Source organism: Camelus dromedarius, chromosome 5, assembly GCF_036321535.1.
Source record: "Camelus dromedarius isolate mCamDro1 chromosome 5, mCamDro1.pat, whole genome shotgun sequence".
Taxonomy (NCBI): domain Eukaryota; kingdom Metazoa; phylum Chordata; class Mammalia; order Artiodactyla; family Camelidae; genus Camelus; species Camelus dromedarius.
This window is the reverse complement of record NC_087440.1, coordinates 70,856,771-70,878,080: the sequence shown is the minus strand read 5'-3', so window position 1 is coordinate 70,878,080 and position 21,310 is coordinate 70,856,771. Positions and strand designations below refer to the sequence as shown.

Below are 21,310 nucleotides of genomic sequence, written 5' to 3'. Positions count from 1 at the left end.
GAACACTGACTTGACCTACAGGCTGAGGGGAGGAAGGAGACGGCCTCACAGACCAAAGGCCCCACTCCTGAGTGACCCTGAGCTGGCTATCCCGAACTTCAGACAAGATTCTGTGGTGTTCATACAAGCTAAGCAGGTGCTTTCCACCCAGAGAGGCCCAGAAGCAATTCAGATCCGATTAGAGATGCTTGTTCAATATTCAAAATGTAAAACACAGAGGTTGCTGAACCAGCACTTTGAAAAGTTAATTAAATGCCAGGTTTCTTTTTAAGAGCTACTCCATCACTTGCTGATTGCTTTGGCCATTTTGCAGAATGAAGGTTTAACTTTGGACAATGAGAGTACATGTTCTCCCTCACCTCCCACCTTGTGGAGACACAGTGACAGGAGTAAGGGCACCCTGGCCTCCTGCCTTTCAGCGAGGGACGCACTGGACCAGGTCAGTGACTTGGCGTCCTCTCCGCATGGCCCTTTCCAAATCGCTAAGAACACTCGGCCTCACGTGACGCAGCCTGTTCTTTAAATATCGAGTTCTCAGGTGGAGGAATCCAAGGTTAAGGTCATTGTCTCGTTTTCCCTTCTTTCATTTGAAGTCCAGTCCTTCAGCTCCACACTCAACCAGCCCCCTTCTGATTTTCACTCTGGCTTCTCTGCGACCCATGCTAGGCTTCTCCTCGGCTCCACAATCCACCCTCAGTTCTCAGGGGAAAGCCCCTTTCCAGGCCCCCGCCCCCACAAGCCTGTCCCAGGCAGGCTGATGGCTGATGGCTGATGACAACAATAGTTAATCACCGTCGAGCTTGTTGGGTGCCAGGCACTGTTATTATATAATCTTATTTATACAGTACTATTATAGAACATGATATACTATGTAGTATTACATGTTACCCTGTATATTGATCACATTATCTTATTTCATTCATTTGCTCCCTTTTACAGATGGGGAGACTGGGGCTCAGAGAAGTAAAGTTACTTGCCTAAAGTCACCCAGCTGGAAAGCCAGAGGGCCAGAATACAAATCCCAGTTCTCAACCCCCACGCGATACAGGCTGGCAGGCAGCTCTACGCTGGGGGAAAGCACTCAGTCTAGACTCTGCTTCAAATCCAATTAATATTTCCCACGACTAGGCAAGGACATACTTTCAACTGCAGCTTTGTCAGGTCTGATGATGTGACAGTTACCGTTGGTTTAATTGTTCCATGTGATTTATCATGTATGTTTTATTTACAACATGATAGCTTGTGTCATGGCAGAACGATCCCGTCTAGCCAGGTCACCCTTCTCTCCATGTACTTGTCTGCTCTTCTTTTGCTCGAATGCATTTCCGCTCATCCGTTGTGGAGAGACCACCCTGACATTGCCCGGGTGTGATTCAGTCAGCTGAGGACAAGCTTGATGGCGCTGGAGCCTCCGGTGCCGGCAGCCACGCCAGACACGGCCCAGTCCTGGATCCTTGGTTCTGCTCCGGGGCTCAGTGGGAGAGAAGGGCTGCAACGTAGAAGTCCTCCCCACCTGCGGAGCCCCTCTCCTCTGCCTGCCCTCCTGCGTCAGCCAGAAGGCCTCAGCTGCTGCCTACACGGGTCACGTGCTGGAGGGTGAAAGGCGGCCCTAATGTAGACATCATCTCAGTTAAAATGTTGCTCTCGAAGTTAATGGAATACTGCAGAGATCTAAATGGAGATAAAGTACCACGGCTCAGAGAACAGCCAGGATGCTATCTTTATGCAGCATGACAATGTTCAGTGGTTAATTAGACACCGTTAACCTATTTTAGCAGGGGACATAACTGGGATAAATGGGGGGAAGTGTCCTTGAAGTCTCTTAATATCCACAGCACATATTGGACCCTAGACTCACCTCCCTGCTGCAAGACAGCACAGGCTTAAACGCGAGCAAAGGGCCGGGCACTGAGAGCCCTGATGTCTGAGTGGAAGGCCATCCGCTGGCCCATGACCTCTGGGCTACAGCCTCTGACCGGAGAGGGATGTAAGGGGACAAATGGTTACTTTTGACACTTGTTGCCCATGAGAGAAGAGTTAAAGCCACAGTGAGGAGCTCCCAAGCCTCCTGTGACAAAAAGAAGACACTCTGCAGCTGGGGGCCCAAATCATCAAGAAACACTTGGCAAGGGGAAGAGCAGGAATGCGAGATCACCTAAACCAGAGCCAAAGCTACCTCACATTTTCAAAACACAGCACTCCTCTGCAGGACAAGCAGTCAAAATACCATTTTCTTGCCTGGTTTTCTACCCTCGTAATTCTTAAATGTCCAATAAAAATCTCACAAGTGCCTCCAACCTCACTGAGGTCAATTTTACCAAGGCATGAGAAAAAGGAGGTCATTTGTCACAGATCATATAACACATCACTAGCACACCCAACACCAAGCCTCTACTTTATCAGTTGTATGACCCACCAAATGAGCCTTCACAGTGAAAATCCAGATCTGAGCAAAGGAGAAATCTGACAATGTAATCTTGACCCATTCAGCATCAGGCAGTAGACTGGTTAACTGGGGTCCCTCTGCTCTAAATGTCCCCACTCCTATAATTCTGATTAAAAACTAGATATTTCTCATGAATTGAAGTTTTCTTTGGCTAACAGATTCCTCCTCGTTGAAAGCTCTCCTGAAAGTTGAAGCCCCCACTCTTTCCCCCCTTGGTTCCTGTTCATCGTCATTCATATATTTAGTGTGCAGGAGGTATCTGCAAATATCATATCTTCTCCCTTCTTTTCATGATGAACGAGAACTCCCCAAGCACCCAAATTTTGGCACTTTGGGGTTTTAGGTCATATTAGAGCCCATGGATCTCCTACTGGCATTATCAACAAGGTGTCTAGCAGAAAGATGAAAACCAGCCTCTAAATTCTATCCGTAGACTGCCAAGCTCTATCAAGCTGAAGGGGTAGTGAATTACAAGGCAATTCCTGGGTGAAGTTTGCCCTCTGCTGGTCAGATTCAAAATAACATCTTTGTTCTGATTCAAACTCCAAAGGAGCATTAATTTATCTGGAGGAAAAGGGGTTGAAGTATATAGAAACAGTTTTAGTAGCTAAAAATAATATGGGAACATACAAAAGTGCATGTATATGCATGCTGTCAATAAATTTAGAAGTGAAAAAAATTTTTTTGATAAATTTAAAAGTAGAAGAGTTCAGATCTTGACCTCAGGTATCTCAAATGAACATTCTTTTATTCAGAAACCTTAATGGGTAACTATCTATTAGGCACAAATGGGATTTTACAATCTGGCTGGAGAAAAGAACATTATAGAAATAACAGTGATACCTCCAGAAGACACACCCTGCAGTGCCTGACTATGGCTACCATCCAGCCTGTGCATCCTCTAGATGAGGAGATGGAGACCAGGATTGCTAAAGCGACCTAACAGACAGCCCCAAAGCGAGCTGGACAGAGCTGGAACTAGAAACCAAGGTTCACAATCCCTCATCTACTGCTGATTCTATTACGCCTCAAACTTAATAGGACAAGTGAGGTTAGAGCAAAATACCATGGCAGCACTAAAGTGGGAACTGATCATTCCAGTTGGGAGAATCTGGGAAGACTTCCTAGAAGACACGCCAACGGAAAGATTGAGCAGGCTTGCGGCTGGCAGAAAAGCTGCAGGAAGGCTTTTCTAGCTGGAGGAAACAACTTGAATAAAGGCAGGAGGCATGAAAGGGCCAAGTGCACTGAGAAAACAGCAGCAGAGCCGGTGTGGCTGAAATACAGACGAGGTGGTGGCTGAAAATGAATGGCATCAGAGCAGGCTGGCTGTGCAGCCGGACAGGAACAGGATGCTCTTAACACATTGGGATCAACACCATAAATACATACGCTGATGTTGGTCAGGGATCAGGAGGGAACTATGGGGCTAGAAATTTTCACTGGGTTCCTTTTTTCCCTTCAAGTTACAAAGTCCACAATTTAGAAAGGTTGCAATGAATAACTCCTAATGCACCTCATATCTTGCAGTAAAAAAGCAGCATGAAAGTGTTAAGGTGAAGAAGTTCTGCTATTTCTCCCACTGGGAGGAAGGATGGGGAGGAAAAGCAGCTGGGAAGAAATGTTATCGGGCAGTGTTTCCCAAACGCCTGCCATCTTCAAATGCCACCTTCATGAATTTTGCTATAGCTCTGTACTTTCTGCATCTACTTTATTTTGTCTTTAAGTTGAATCTTTACTTCTACTTTAATAAATTTATTTAAAGAAAACTTTATATTCTCAATGGAAATCTAGCATCACCAGCCATATAGAAGGTAATGGTAAAAAAAAAAAACCCACAAAACGTATTTCCTTATAGGTACATATTGCTGTTCACCAAGAGTCTGAGCATATGGCTAATTCTTTCTTTGTTAAAAAGATAGGTCTGACTATACTTCAGAAAAAAAGGGAAAAGGGTAGACAAGGAAAGTTAGAAAGGAGTTAAAGAAATACTAGTTGCAAACTGACACACTGCCGTTGACACGATTGGAGGGACTGAAAGCGGGTGGGAAAAGGAGTCACTCTGACTCAGCGCCAACCTCTGGGAAATGTAGCTGACTGAGGACGGAGGCTGAAATGATGGAGGATGTGGCGACCAAAACAAGCGGTAATCATGGCTCCACAAGTCAAGGGGCAAACTTTTATCAGTGTTTCTGAAAATCTTTATTTCAGTCCATTTTTTATCCCTGAATGGGTTGGGCCCTTTACTTCTCCAGGAAAGAATTTTCTTCTATGTAATAAAGAAACCTGTAAAGATTTCCTCCCAGTCACTTACCCATTGTTTTCTCTGCCCTTCTTTTACATCCAAGGGGCCCCCAAAAGCCCGTGAATATACTGAAGCTCACCCAGGTGACGAGATGCTCAAAGAGAAGGTGCCACGTGTCGTTAGCGGAGACCCTCTTCCAGCTGCCAGCGTGCGAGGCTCCGGGACAGGGCAGGGCACCGGTGGGGGGGGGGTGGGGGGGAGCAGCCCCCTGGAGGGCTCAGGACCCACCCTGGTGACTCCCTCGTACAGATGAACCAAGGACATCTGGCACTTCTAAACATGACCTCTTGAGCAATGGCCACTGTGAAACCAGGAGAAACAGCATAGCCCCCAGGAGCCAGCTGTGGTGAGGTAGCAGGGGGCAAAGCAAAATCACTGACAGACCCGCTAGAACACAAAAACACCTAGATTATGAGGGGGTTCTATTTCGTGTGCATCTTTATTCCTACGTATGCCCAGGCTGCGGCTTTTACACTAAAACTGCTTTCGGTTACTTCTCAGTAAAGGACTGAAAAGAAAAGGCAAGAGGTAGGTGTGATGTTCACAGATGCATTTTATTTTTGAGAGACGGAATCCATCAAAGAGAGAACAAGGAGATCATTTATGTTGGGAGAATTTTAACCAATGGTTGGTGTCCCTAGTAACTCCCTGCTGGCTTTTAGCTGCTCGCCCCACAAAGCAGCGAGTCCCCCTTAGCAGACTGGCTGGCTCAGGGGACACAACTTTTTTCCTTGAAAGTTTTTCGGTTCAATAAGATTGCTTCATATGATCAACATCTCATTTCTGCAAGGGTCCCGAAGGACAGCAGTAAAGACGGTTTTATTCTCAGAGACTAGCTACTGCACAAACAGCGCGGTGCACAGCCTTTTCATGAACTGGAGATGAATGCGTGCAGCTCTCAGGTTTGAGGATGGCATGGCTGCAGAACGCCAGGCACATTCTATTACACTAATTAGCTGTGCGACCTTGGGCAGCGGGGCAAGGTGACATCTGAGGGCTTTTCTAATTCTTAAGATTCTATACCTGAGCCACTTAACCACCCCACGCCTCATCGCTCCATCTCTAAACCGAAGGGCCCACACTCCGTGACTTCTCAGGTCCCTCCCTGGCTCTGTGACTGACACTGACCCTGCCTCTCTCGGCCCCCACCCCTGCCAGTTCCCCATTAATACCGTTTCCTATTCTGACAACTCCCAAGCAGCCCCTTGCCCACAACTACATTCTCCAGTCCTAAAATTTCAATCACTGTAATGTGCTGGCTTAGAGATTCCTCAAATCAACGTGGTGGAGGAAAACAAACCAAAGCAGGGAGGCAGGGAGAAAGAAACCTTCCCTTATTCAATCATTTTTAAGGACAACAAAGTTATCACCAATTCTCTTTTCACGTAAGCATTTAAGACATCTTCCTCCTTGGTCCTTCCTTCTCTTTTCTTAGCTGTTGTCAAAATCTGCCACAACTCTCTAAGCTGTGTAGAGAAACCGTACTTTCCCTCTATACTCCTCTTCTAAACAGTGTACCACCCAGAACGTCCCCGGTTGCTTTCTTCCTGCTTCCTGTCACCCCCTCTACTTCCTCTCCCTCCAAGCAGCTGGAACGAGGGTATCTGTCTGGATCCGCCAACCCTCCAAGCCTCCCAACAGGGCACCTCAGAGAGCAGCCCTCTGTTCTCAGGGCCCTGGGCTCGGTCACTCGGGGTGGGTGCTGGGCTCTGATCTTGGTCCCGATGTGAACAACTGGCTTAAAACCAGTAGCTCTGAGCATGCATGCTGGAGTCAGAGGGTTCAAATCCAAGTGTCACCAATCGCTCGCTGGGTGCTCTTGAGCAAGTCACTTAAACTCTGCAAAACCAGTGAGAAGGCCACATTTAGCCGCACAGGGTTGTGGTTAGAAACCAAGATGTTAATTCACGCAAAAGCAGGTGGCACAGCGCTCGGCACTCTCACATCCACTCCCACTCCAGTCTCTACACTCCGTGCCGCTAATCAGGGTGCAAGACGCCGTCCTTCTCCTCCTCAGTCCTGTCACTGAGCCCCCGCCCTCTGCTGCTTGCTGATGAGTGCGACCTCACTAATACAGCATAACGAGAGGCAGATGAGAAATCATTCCAATCGAGAAGGAACACGTATCCTATGGAAAAACCAACCTTAACACATGGTCTCCTAAGAGAAAGCAATGACTAGAACCAGATACAAGAGGTGTGCAATTCGCAGGAAATGAATGAATGACATCACCAAAATCTGCTGGGAAAAAAGGTGCCAGACTCAGGGGAAAAGCTGAGCGGGCCCTCTCCACAACTTCGTCTACCCTTAAAAGTGAAGAGCCTGCTCTGCAGGAAGGAGCTGAGACGACACTTAAGCGGGGGACTCCACGCTGGGAGAAATGGATGTCTTTTTATATCTGAAATACCCCAAGATCGGGACACACCAATAAGGCATTCAGAAGGGGGGTGATAATGTGTCCCTTGCACCACTGGTCACACACCTGTCAACTCCCCGTTCCCTACAGTATAAAGCACATGCCTAGAGTTCAAGGCCCTGCACACGGGCCCTCCTCTTGTCCACCCACTTCCTTTACTTCCCAGGCTGTAGTCACCTGGCTCTGAGAGTTCCAAACACCCTAGGGCATATCCATGCCTCCTACACCGGCCTCATGCCTGGGAGGCTGGCACCGCCTCAGTGTTTGTCAACTGTTTCATTTCAAGGCCATGATCCATGGACCCAAATGACTTGCTTCAAGCAACCATTTAGAAAGCACATTTCAGAAGGACAAACATACTTTCTGAGCTGCACAGGGCCTTTAAGACCACTTAGTTTTAACGCTGAAGAGACAGGCCAAGTATGCTGAGCTGGTGGCACCAGGTGACACTGTACCTCTCTTCTCTCTCCCAGTCAGTGCTCAGTGGAAAGAAATCCTGGGTACAGAGGCCTGAATATCTGGGATTTCCCAGAATCCTAACATCCTACAGCTGAAGGGGGAACTCCGAGGTCATCTAGTCCAAACCCCGCAGGAACTTTGGTCCAAAGAGTCCACATAACTTGCACCAAGGTCACACGGCGAGTGAGTGGCAAAGGGGACCAGGACACAGGCAGATGGCCCAACTCCTAGGGACAGCTTAGGGGTGGCCCTAAGAAACGAGGTGACCAGAAACGGGCTCAGGAAGTGGCCTCCCTGGCAGATGCCCGGCCACGTCTAACGTGCCCTCGGAGCGCCTCGCTCTGGGCCGGGAGCCTCCTGGATGACTGCCCTCAGCCTCGCGGGGCAGTCGCAGGCCGGAAGCCAGGGGCGGGGCTGCCGGTGCTCCAGCAACTAGAGCTGGCTCCCGAGCTGGCTGCTGGGAAAGGGTCCAGTTCTTGGAGGGCACGGCAGGGTTGGAAGGAACGGTCACTTCCAATGCCTAATTGAACTTAACGATGAACCTAATTAGGCCTTTTAACGGCAGGACAGGCCTGGCCTTGGCTCATGCCCCTAAGTGCAGGCTGCATCCTTGGTGCTCACCTTCTTCTCAGGTCAGACAGGCGGCCCAGAGGAGGCTGAGAGGCCGCGGGTTGCGCCTTCACTCCCTGCTGCTCTTCCCAAGGGTGAACATGTTATGGCCCCATCAGGACGGCCCTCGGGGAGCAACCGCTGAGGCTCTATACCAGGGGTCAAGGTATCCCAGGGGTCAAGGGCACAAAACAGAAGGTGGCGAGGCACAGAGAACAAGGGTATGTGAGACACCAGAATTTGACAGATTAGACAGAACCTTCTAGACCTCTTCATTATGTGATAATCCAGAGAGACAAAGGAATATGCCATTGGGCGCCATGCTTTTTGGCTGATGTTATTTAAGGGAGACTTCGTGGGCCTGTCAGTTCCTTCCTGGCCCTCAGAGACCCTTCTCCTTTACAATCCTACCCCTGGTCCCAGAAATGACCAGCTCGAGTCACAGGAGAATTTGCATTTCTGCAAAACTAGAAACTGAAAAGTCAAAGCCTTCACAGGACACACTAAGAGCCCATTCCAGAACACTCCTGGTTTTTAATCTCAAAAATAAAGCTCAAGGGTGCCTTAACTAGTGAAGAGAAGCTGAAGGCCTGAAGGGAAGCTGGGAGCAGGCTCTGGGCAAGGTGGGGATTGGAGCCAATACTTTGCAGTCCTTAGCAGACCTTCCAACAGGGCTCCCCACAGGCAACTGGGAAGCGGCACCACTGATTTAGGCCCTAGAAACACAGCCCTTGTATGCTGTGTAGCCTCGGGCCTCAGCTGTCCTCTCCCTGGTGCACGAGCACGGGCAACAAGTTCATCTCAAGTCACTGCATGCACCCCGCCCCTCCTCCCTGGCCATCAGGAACTCACCCCTGCTCCAGGGAGGGGCTGACTAGGGCCACTTGTCAGGAAGACTACTCCACTTTTCAGAGTGGGAAGGGTAGTATCCAAATGCTACTCCACATGGGGCTTCTGGGAACAGACTGCTTCAATCGGGAGGCATTTGACAGAATTGTAAGATTCCAATTATTTCATATTTAGCCATTTGCATAAGTAAATTGGTTCTGTGACACTAGACAAGCCATCCAGGGCCCTAAAATGCAATGAATATAATCTAGACCATCTCTGCCTCCTCTGAACTGCACATCACTTTTATCCACCCAAGTGGAAGTGGCTGAAATGCCCCTCCCCCTGTCCTCAATAAGAGAAAGGTTGCTGCGTGCTTCCTTTCGCTTTCCCAGCCTATGGAATCTACATGTACCGTATCAGAAGCCTTTATGACACTTTTTCCAAAGAGTTACGCTATGGCTATTACACAGATAAACACTGGAAGTCTGCTTTCTTAGCCTGGGAAAATATCCTACCTATTGTCTGCTCATGATTACTTTTATTGAGATAGGAAGTTTTGGAGCACTATGCAGACCTTAAAAATGAGGCAGTTCAACTCTGTATTGGAACTCAGCAAGATCACCAAGAAATACCATTTTAGGATAAAAGAAAAATGCAGAATAGATATGTTACTATTTATGAGGGGGGCATAAAATTATGCATTAACTTATATTTTTTGTAAATGCACAGAGTATCTTTGGAAGGAAACAAAAAAAAATACTAGGAGGGGCATCTGGGTTTCCTGGGAGGAAAGGGAGAGAGAAACTTCCACTTCACAGCCCAGCCTTTTTTATCTTTTGAATTCTACACTATGATTTTTAAAAATAAAATTAAAATTTCAGTAAGAGTTTTAACATCTCAAAAGATGGCATGGAGTTACACAATGTCTAAAACGTTAGAATCTGTATCATCCCTGCACCCTGCTCTCTCTCTCCCAGTCTCCTTCATCCCCATCAGGAAGTGATTCCCCTTTTCTCCACTTAGTTACAGCGGAGCTTTCGGGTCAAACAGACTTTACGCCACAAAAAGGCAGAATATTATCATTACAAGATGGGGTTTGTCTATCCAAGTTAGACCTGGTGGCACGTGCTGGCCAAGGGACAGAACAATGTCCACGTGTCCGCAGAATAAACAAATGCCTCCCTTTACCTCTGCCGGGGGAGGGTGACTTTCAGGAAGTCCCTTGCGGCTGTGCATACCTCAGGGCTCAGCAGGAAAGGAGCGCTCAGCTAAGACCTGCCGTCATCCAGCCCTGTTCTCAGTCCTCCATACCTGACAGCTACCACGACAATTGTCTGAAGACAAGAAAGGTATGAGGGTACAATGAGCTCAACATATCACATATTTTTCCCTACTTTAGTGAGGATACTTATTTTTCACTAGCTGTTTCAATGTACACGGTGCGGGCATTATTGATTTCATTTTCAGATCCTAATGAATGTAAATGATTTACAGCGATAAACAACATAAATTCCAATTTTATAAAAACAAGCAAACACACACACAAACAAAAAACCCCTGTGAGTTCTCTAAGTTCATTAAAGTAAAAATGTATCTCGATCTTCCTCTGCCATCTTTCTGTCCAGGCTTTCTGTCCATCTCAAGAGCAAAGCAAGAATTTTCTCTCAGGGAACCCACATAGAACAAACAAATGTGTATGTTAAAAAGATATGTTGTAGGTCGGCCCTGAAACCACTTTTTCTGAATCTGTCATGTCTTGGAAGCCACGTGGAAGAAAAGCATACACTTTGGTGGAAGCAAGGATGATAAAGCTGAGACAGAAGTTCAAGCCAGGGGCTCTCATGGGCATCTCCAAAAGCCACAGAAACAGGGACGTGGTGCCCAAGCCCTGGGCACAGCTGTTGGAGATGGATGTACAATAAACCAACTAAGACCTTCCCTTCTCAACCATCTCACGTGCAGCCGCCTCACCCGATTTCACCCAATATTGGACACTCATCTCTGATGCCTGACCCATCTCGCTGAGAACCAAGTAACTGTTCACCTGTTACGCCCAGGACTCCCGCCATGTATACTGATTCTGGGTTCTTTGTGACTCAGGGCAGCATGTGGAAAATAAATGCTCAATACTTCTAAACAAAATTGTATTTATTGATGAAAATCTGAGAGCCAAGGACTCAGAGATACCTAGTCCCTTTTTAATCATGGGAGATCTGTAAGAAATGTCCAAAATTCACTCAATGATCAGATACGTTCTGAGTACCTATATATACCAACCCCTACAGACCCAGATGCAAACAATGTAGACAAAAATCTCTTGCAAAGTAACTATTTACTAGTTGAGTAATGTAAATGCAAAGGCTGTTGCAGCTCCAAAATAGTTTAGTAAAAAATAAAAACAAAAAACCTGAGAATGAGGGAAGAGCCCCATGCAGTAAACATTAACGATGGGAAGGCTGTATGTTGAACTATTCTCCCAACTTTTTTCTAAGTTTGAAATTAAAAAAAAAAACTGGAGGGGGTTAAAGACAGGATTACAGGTACAATAAATTGAATTTTCAGGCAACCAAATAGTTGATGAGAGAAAGTTCTTTATGAAAGAATTTTTGTTAATAAGTGAAAATTAGAGAATCATCATCTGATACCTTTTAATGAAATCATGTCAACAATCATCAGTGGCTGCTTGGACCACGACGTAGGATTTGGTTGTGAACGTAACATGGAGACCACACCTCTGAGCCCAAGGATCAATCACCCCTGAGCCCAAGGATCAATTAAAGTGGAGCCCCAGGAAACCTGTGCCTTCGGATGCAGCGCAGCAGGATGCCCACAGCACCATCTCCAAATCGTCTCTGCCAAAACGGTGAGTCAGTCTAACCATCAGGATCTAACTCCCAGCTTCACAGGGAACGTGGGGGCCAGAGGAACCAGCTAGACACCAAGACTAGTAAGCAATAGGCAAAGTCCAGAATGTGGGACACTCCACAGGACAAATTTCTCAAAAAAAAAAAAATCAATGGCATCGGAGGGAAAAGAGGTGGGTGGGGAATGCTGCAGAGTGAAAGAGACTAAGGACACCTAATGATTAAATACAGGTGAGGACCTTGATTCGCCCTTTTCACAATCAACTATAAAAAAACATCTTTGAGACAATGGAAGCAACTGAATATGATCCGGGTATCAGATGACATGAAGGAATCATTATTAACTTTGATAGGCATGATAATGGAATGACGGCTAATAAACAAAAACAGTCCCTATTAGTTAACAAAAATTACCTCCAGCAGGAGAGGGAGGAGGGAGGAGGGCGACCACATTTTTATACATTCTCAAGCTCCTCTACTCATCCTTGGCCTCGTAAAGGAGAAAGGGTTTTTCACATGCACAGGTAAACCTTCTTAAAATGAAGTAACTCTGCACCCCCCATCTTTTGGGGGTACTTAAAAATAACAAGTGAATGGAAATCTGGTGAGATTGCTTGAGGCTACTGGTGACAGTTCAGGGGCCTTGGCAGCTCTAAGCCTGGCCCAGCAGGTCCAAGGGCAGAGCACCCCCATCTGGGCACACCTGCACTCACAGGGCAGCACACAGCACCCCAGTGGGGAGGCTCCAGCTCAGCTACCCTCTGTGGCACCTTCCTAAGAAACTGACTTCTTCGGGGATGGACAGCCTGTAGCAAGGCTGGTTTAAGAGAAGAAAACATGTGTCTGCCACAGTGTTTACAGATCTAGGAGCCCCGCAGCTCTGTGAATTTTTGCCTTTCACACTCCTGTAGCCTAATAAGAATTAACTACTCGCCGCTAACAAGAAGGTAAGGAGACTCTGGTATGGCAATGACACAGAGGGGGAGGACAGAAGTCCTTTAGTATTCTTGGAACATCTCCGCCATTAAAAAAAAAAAAAAAAAAAAAAAAGCAAGCGGGAAAGAGAGGAGGAGGAGGGAAGGGGGCAAGCTCAGGACCAGCACACGGCTGCTCTCCCGCCATCTTGATGTCCTTGACGCGTGCAGATGGTGTGGAAATGGCTGGCACCAGAACAGCCCAGGAGAAGGAATGAGCGGCCAATGGAGATTTATGTGAGGAGAGTGAGATGGACAAGGTAAAATTGTCAGGAGGAGTTGTTAGAAAGTAAAATATATTGTGACAATTCCACTCCTGCCGTTCATCAATAAACTGACAGATCATTTAGTGTCAATTAGGAGTGATAGATGGACAAGTCCCCATGATCCTGGGCCAAAATTAATGGCTGGGAGGGAGAGGGTGATTGAAAATGACGGCTGACATTGAGAGCAAAGTCCTGAAAGTCCCCAAGGGGCCATTACTTGCCTCATTCCCTTGCAGATCAATGCAGGGACAAACCCAAAAACAGATACTTTGAGACAAAACTTAATCAGACTACCTTTCCTTCCCAAGTCTGGCTGACCCTCGTTCAGCTCTGTTCCCCACGGCCAAGTAAGTGACCCACCGACTACAACCTTGGGCAACTTCAGAGCCAAGGACAGCCAGGCTGTATGGTGGGATCTCTGGCATAGGTATGGCTGTGATGCCAGGAGAGGGGACAGGTAGTGATGCAGGTACCTGGCAATTCTGAATACAGCCCTTTCCTGTGGCTCATGGGTGAGTGTCTGAGTTCCAGCAGCCAACATCTCTAGCCAGTGAGGTGGGTAGCAGTGTGTCACCCTGTCTGTCTTGGGCATTGTTGTGCAAACAAACAAAGGTGTCCCAGAAACTCACATCCCCTGGCTGTGGGCTCCTCTGTGAGATCAGTAAACAGCCCTCCTACTCTCCCACTGGCAACATCGTAGCCATAGACCTCTGTGAGCCTCATTTTTCTCCTCCCTCCCTTGTACAGGGGTCCCTACCTTAGAAACTAGAACCTACCCAATAGGGTTGGTGTAATTCACATATAAGGTGTAGCTATGGATGGAATGTTTGTGGTCCCCCAAATTCACATGTTGAAACCTCAATCCCCAATATGATGGTGTTTGAAGGTAGGGTCTTTGGGAACTAGTTAGCGTTAGATGAGGTCATGAGTGGGGAGCTCCTGTGATGAGATTAGTGCCCTTATAAAATGAGGAAGGCACATAAGAACTCTCTCTCCGTGTGTACGCACCAAGGAAGGCCAGGTGAACCCAGCCATGCTGACTCCTCGATCTCCAACTTCCAGCCTCCAGAACTGTGAGAAATAAATGTTTGTTGTTTAAACCACCCCATCTATGGTATTGTTACAGCAGCCTGAACTGACTGAGACAATACCATTATTATCACATCTCAAAAGAATTTAAGGTGAGGACGCTATTTTTTAGTGTGAATTCTCCGCTCTAACCAGACTGACGGTACAGTTACTGCTCCCCACCCCCAACACTCATGCCTACAGCAATCCTTGAACAAAATCTCTCCTCATGATCCTCTCTGCCCATCAGAATTCCCCCAGCCTGAGCCCTATCTCCTCAGCCGGGGGCCCCCTGAACACTGTGATTCCTCTCTCCTCTGACGTCACATCACCAGGGTTGGCCACTCCACTAGTTTCTCACGAAATGCTCTTTCTGCCGTTCCTGACTTTTGTGAATGACAACGCCTCATCTCCCCAGTTGGAATCCAAGCCCATGTAGGGCAGGGAGCACACTTACACCCTGGACTCCGTGGGGCGCCCAGCAAACAGCAGGAGCTCACGTTGTGCAGCCTTCACAGGGCAGACCCTCCGTGCAGCCCAATAATCACCTGCTAATCACCCCTTTTCCTCTTTCTGTTTCCAATCTGTTCTGCTTGCCTCCTATGCTCCAACAAGCTCAACAGTCAATCTGCCTTTCTACTTCGAAAAAAGAAGATCAAAAAGGAGCCCAATTCAAAGTGCAATCCCCCCAATTCCCCCCTCCCCGCCGCCTTTCTTGGTAACTTATCCGGCCCCTCCCAGCTCCCTCCTGTCCTGGAGGGAAACTGTCCCTGCCTCTTCCTGTCCAAGGTTGAACAGTCTCTCTTGGAAGGTCTGACCCTTTCCCACCAGGATCCTACTCCTTCAAACCCCCTCATTTCATCTGTAATCAGGTATCACACACATGAGTCTTCAGCAGATCCGCCCCCCCCTCCAAACACCGCCCCGTGGCTTTCCTTTCCTTCAAATCGCGGTCCCCGGTTCCTTACTTTCACCTTCTTCAACCTGCTGAATCGGGCCTCTGCCCCGACACAGATCACTGTGATCGCTTTCTCAAAGGCCCGTAATAACCTCCGAACAGCCAAATCCAAGGCTCTGTCCCATCTTCTAGTTGTATAGATGACTCAAATTGCACCTCTTCTTTGACCTCTCTCCTAGGCTCCCACACTGGAAACTATCTACGGGGACCACCGCCGGCCCCACGTCAGGCCTCTCCTCCTGCCCTCCCTATCTGATGGCACCACCGCCCGACCAGTCATGGAAGCCAGGCGCCCTGCAGCGACCCTCTGCTTCCCCCTCTGCCCTGCATCCAACCAACGGCACTTCTGTTAACGTGACCTCCAGAATGTCTTCAGCCTCCTCTCCTGTCAGCACTCACGCCGCTGCCCCAGCTTAGCTGCCGGGGCCCTTCATGGAGAGCAGCGTCTCCCCAGGAGGCCTTCCGGCCTTCCAGATCTCCACTTTCCACATGAAAAGCATAAGAGAGCAACCAAAAGTACTGATCTGCTCATACATTTATTCAATAAATAGTCACTGAGGGCTTATTTTGGACTGGCCCTTGGCTGAGTACTGGGGGTATAGTAACAGGAGTGTGTCTCCCATTACAGAGCTGACGTCACAGTAGTGAGAAAAAGACAATGTGTGTGTATGTGTGCATATATGACTACATGCCAGCTGGTGACACATGACAGCAGGAGATGAGGGACACAGAGTGACGAGGGTGCTACTTTATACAGAGTGAGGTCAGGTAAAGCCAGGTAAGCCATGTTAAAGACTGTGGGGTTTACTTTGGAGGGGAATTGCCACTGGAGGGTTCTAAGCAGACAAAAATGCAGAGATGTCACCTACGTCTTAAATAGGTCACTCTGGCTCTGCAGAGATGAGGCTGAGGGAGGCAAGGGTGAACGGGAAGACCAGTCAGGAGGTCCTGCTCAAGTCAATGCTGGACAGGATGGTGGATGCGGCACAGGCAGTGTGCACACAGATGCGTTTCAGCCATAGACGGAACACAGTTTACTGACAGATGGAGGAGTCCGGGAAAAGTTCAGAGTCTGAGTGACAGGGAAGATGGAGCCCATTTATGGAGACGTGAGGGGACTGCAGGAGGTGCAGGCTAGGGCACAGGGTGGAAAGGGTGGAAATTAAGATGACCAATTAGGACGTATTAGGATTGAATGACATATTCAAGCAGAAAGGTGGTGTGGACAGCTAGATGCTCAGGGGAAGGACTGGGCGGGAGATACAACCTGGAGTCATCAGCGTGTAGGTGATAGAAAAACGCCCGAGACTGGACTGAGATCACATCAAGAGTGAGCATCCGTGGAGAGGAGAGGAGGCTGGAGGCTGCGCCCCGAGCATGTCACCATTCAGGCGGTCAGGACTACACCGCAGATGGAGGAGGCGACCAAGGGAATCCCTTGAAAGGTAACACAGGAAATGGAAAAGCATCTCCCTCACAGGGGAAAATGACCTGATCTGGAAAAAACTTTAATATAGTCATTGAGGAATTAACACCTGAGATCCTCTTTTTCTCTCTAAGAAGCAGATATAGGATTTATCTTATTTCCATATTTCAAAATAAATTCCAGGTAACAAAAACATGAGAATCCTCTAATAACTTAGAATAATGGGGGTCCTCTATAAACCTCTCACCAGCCTATTTCAAAGTCATCTTCTCATTCCTGGTTAACATGAAAAAGCAGTGTTAAGTTCAGCAAAGGAACAGTGTGGTACTTAATGGTATATGAACAGACGGAAAGACCACTGGAATGGAATAACAAGTCCAAAAGGAGACCCAGGTGCAAACACAGATGTAGACTACAGTGAAGGTAGCTTCTAAATTCACTGGGAGAAGATGGATCTTCAAATAAATGGTGCTCGGACAACAGCCATTTAGAAAAAAGATAAAACTGGATCCATACATCATACCATACACTGGAATAAATTCCACATGGATCAGAGATCTAAATTTTTAAATGTAGATTTAGAGTGTGGTTGTGTTCCCAAAAAATGTGATCTATAAATACAGGTGGCTGTGCACTTATGGTCAACTAATCTATGATAAAAAAAAAAGGCAAGACTACACAATGGAGAAAAGACAGTCTCTTCAATAAGTGGTGCTGGGAAAACTGGACAGTTACATGTAAAAGAATGAAATTAGAACATTCTCTGACACCATATACAAAAATAAACTCAAAATGAATTAAAGACCTAAATGTAAAACCAGATACTGTAAAACTCCTAGAGGAAAACATAGGCAGAACACTCTTTGACATAAACCACAGCAATATTTTTTTTGGATCTGTCTCCTAAAGTAAAGGAAATAAAAGCAAAAATAAACAAATGGGACCTAATTAAGCTTAAAAGCTTTTGCACAGCAAAGGAAACAATAGAAAAAATGAAATGACAACCAACTGAATGGGAGAAAATATCTGCAAATGATATGACTGATAAGGGATTAATATCTACCATATATAAACAGCTCATACAACTCAATATCCAAAAATAAACAACCCAATTAAAAAATGGACAGAAGAACTGAACAGACATTTTTCCAAAGGGGAAATGCAGATGGCCAATTGGCACATGAAAAAAAGGCTCAAAATCGCTAATCAGATAAATGCCAATCAAAACCACAATGAAGTATCACCTCACATCTGCCAGGATGGCCATCATCAAAAAGAAGACAAATAACAAATGCTGGCGACGATGTGGAGAAAAGGGAACCCTCATACACTGCTGGTGGGAATGTAAATTGGTACAGCCACTATGGAAAACACTATGGAGATTTCTCAAAAAACTAAAAATAGAACTATCATATAACCTAGCAATTCCACTCCTGGGGATATAGCTGGGAAAAAAAAACAGTAATTCAAAAAGATATATACACCCCAATGTTCATAGCAGCGTTATTTACAATTGCCAAGATATGGAAGCAACCTAAGTGCCTATCAACAGATGAATAGATAAAGAAGAATGGTATACACACACACACACACACAATGGAATACTACTCAGCCACAAAAAAGAACAAAATTTTACCATTTGCAGCAACATGGATGCACTTGGAGGGCATTATGCTAAGTGAAATAAGTCAGAGAAAGACAAATACTGTATGATATCAGTATATATGGAAATCTAAAAAATACAACCAACTAGTGAATATAACAAAAAAGAAGCAGACTCACAGATATAGAGAACAGACTAGTGGTTACTAGGGGTGGGGTAGTGGGAAGTACAAACTACTGAGTGTAAGATAGACTCAAGGGTGTATTGTACAACACAGGGACTATAGCCAATATTTTGTAAAACTGTAAGTGGAAAGTAACCTTTAAAAATTGTATAAAAATAGGTGGCTGGTCTGTGAGCCTCAGTTTACTGAATCTGAACATAAAGAAACAAAGAAGGATGCATTTAAAATTTACATATACATGCTTATTTTTTGCAAAGAGAAGTACAGAAAGGATAAAGCAGAAACTAACAAAGAGGTAACCCATAGGAGATGGATGGGAATGAGGTATAAGGAATGAGGATGGGAGTGAGGTATGTCTGAGTATATCTTTCTACACCATTCTGATACAGTAAAAAGTACACAGTACCACCTGTTCTTGACAAAAAACTTTAACCTCCAATCTAATCATGAGGAGTCAATCAGAGAAATTCAGAGTATAAGACATTCTACAAGACAACTGGCTTGGATTCCTCAAAAAAGTCAATGTATTGGATGGAGGTGTTGAGGGGAAGGGGAGCTGGAATTATTTTAGAGACTAAAAGAGACTAAAAAGAGACAGAACTACCAAACACAGTGTGTGAACTCTGATTGGACCCCTGGAACTATAAAAGACATTTTGGGGACAACTGGAAAAATTCAATCATTATGAAATTTCTTAGATGTGATAATCATACTGTGATTATTTGGAGAATGTCTTTACTCTTTAGAGATGCATGCTAGAGTATTTAGAGGTGAAATATCATGACAACTGCTTCTTGTTTTCAAACAATTCAGGGAAGGAAAAAAGCATCATGTGTGTGCGCGCGCATGTGTGTGTGTTTAGAGGTGGGGAGAGGAAAGGAGGAGGAAGGGGGGAAAACTGGAAAAAAATATTTTTGATAGTGCTATATTGAAGCAAATGCTGAAGGCAATTCTGAACAAAAGTAATCTCTATTCTTTAAGGAAAAGTAACTCCTTTCCTGAGTTTATCTTTAGTTAAACTTAATCAGTGGCCATCCCACTGGTGTAGTATACACACACACACACACACACACACACACACAACATATACATATACATATATTTATATAAATATATACATATTTATGTTACATAAACGTATATACATAAATATACATTTTCATATATTACCTATAAATATATATATTTACACATATACACCTATGTATGTATATTTTGGTTTACCTTTCATCTAAGATTTAGTACAAGAGATTGAAGACCAAAATGATTTGTAATCCAGCAGTTATTAACAGGCAATTCCATTCTGTTTAGAAACTTACTTTAAGAAGAACACAGAATGTTATAATATGGATGAACTTTGAAAATATTATGCCAAGTGAAAGAAGCCAGTCATAAAGGACCACATAATATATGATTCTCTAAAAAAATGATAAAACTGAACTTATTGACAAAACAGAAAGAGACTCACAGACATAGAAAACAATCTTATGGTTACCAAAGGTGAAGAGGGGGAGGGATATATTAGGAGTTTGGGATTAACAGATACACACTACTGTATATAAAACAGATAAGCAACAAGAACCTACTATATAGCACAGGGAACTATATTAAATATCTTGTAATAATCTCTAATGGAAAAGAATCTGAAAAAGAATATATATATATATATATATATATATATATATATATATATATGTATGTATATATATAACACTTTGCTATATACCTGAAATTAACACAACATTGTAAATCAACTATACTTCAATAAAATTTTTTAACACTATGATTCCATTTATATGAAATGTCCAGGATAGGCAAATCACAGAGACAGAAAACAGACTGGTGGTTGCCTAGGGCTGGGGAGGTTGGGGGGACACAGGCAGTGACTGCTAATGGGTATGAGGTTTCTTTAGGGGGTGATAAAAACGTTCTAAAAGTGACTGTGGTGATGACAGCTCAACTCTGAATATACTGAGAATGACTGAACTGCACATCTCAAATGGCTGAATTGTAAGGTATACATATTACATCTCAATAAAGCTGTTAGGAAAAATAAAAGAACACAGGAACAAAGTGCTCCCTGCGCCCCCATGAGCTGCTGGACTCACTTGGAAGTCTTCATGGAATCATCTGCCCATCCTCCTTGCCGACGGGGTAGTTTGGGAGGGGGAGCCTGCAACGAAAGAGAAGCCAACAAAACAGTCACTCAACATCAGCATTCGATCAAACAGTGGCTGAGATTAAGGTCACCAAAGCCAACCTTCAACCTGTCAAAATCTTCTGAATAAAAATACAGTCTGATGAACATCTGGGTACTCTCAGACCCTCCTGGAGGGCAGTTTGGTACCGTCCACTGAAAGCCTTAGAAATGCTCATGATTTTTGAGCCAGCAATTCTAATCCTAGGAATTTATCCCAAGGAAATAATCAGAGAGAAACATAATGTCATTTTTGAATAGTGAGTAACTGGAAATAACCAAAGTGGATAGCAATAAGGGATTAAGTAAATCATGGAATACATATGTGAAAATACTATGCAATAATGAAAAACTATGTTAAAAGAGAATACTTGATATAAGAAAGCTCAATATACATTAACTTTTTAAAACACTGTTGCAAAACAGTATGCATAGGCTTCTGATTTTGTGAGATTATTAATATATCACATCTAGTGTTAATTAGTGGTAAGTACATGAATGAGAGGCAATCCAGTGATAGAATTATGGCAATTTCTTTTTCCTTCTTTATGCTGTTGTGCATTTTCTAGTTCTTTTTACAGTCAACTTACATTACTTTTATAAACAGAAAAGTAATAAAATAAAAACAGAAGAGAGAGGCTTGCTTAAAAGATACAAACCGAATTGGTGAGTTAAAAATCAGCTCAAGTTATTTGTGCAGGAAG

The 21,310-nt window shown here is 45.2% G+C and overlaps 1 protein-coding gene across 3 annotated transcripts in view; it reads right to left on the bottom strand.

Moving 5' to 3' along the window:
* Nucleotides 1-21,310, bottom strand: part of IFT43 (intraflagellar transport 43) — an 86,891-nt gene that overhangs the window by 36,023 nt on the left and 29,558 nt on the right. For all 3 annotated transcript variants that reach the window (XR_010381040.1, XR_010381041.1, XM_010976466.3), the window contains exon 3: nucleotides 20,518-20,582. Coding sequence is in view for 1 of the 3 variants with exons in the window: in XM_010976466.3 (XP_010974768.1) it covers nucleotides 20,518-20,582 (65 nt within the window). In the remaining 2 variants the exon portion in view is untranslated. The remainder of the gene's footprint in view (nucleotides 1-20,517; nucleotides 20,583-21,310) is intronic.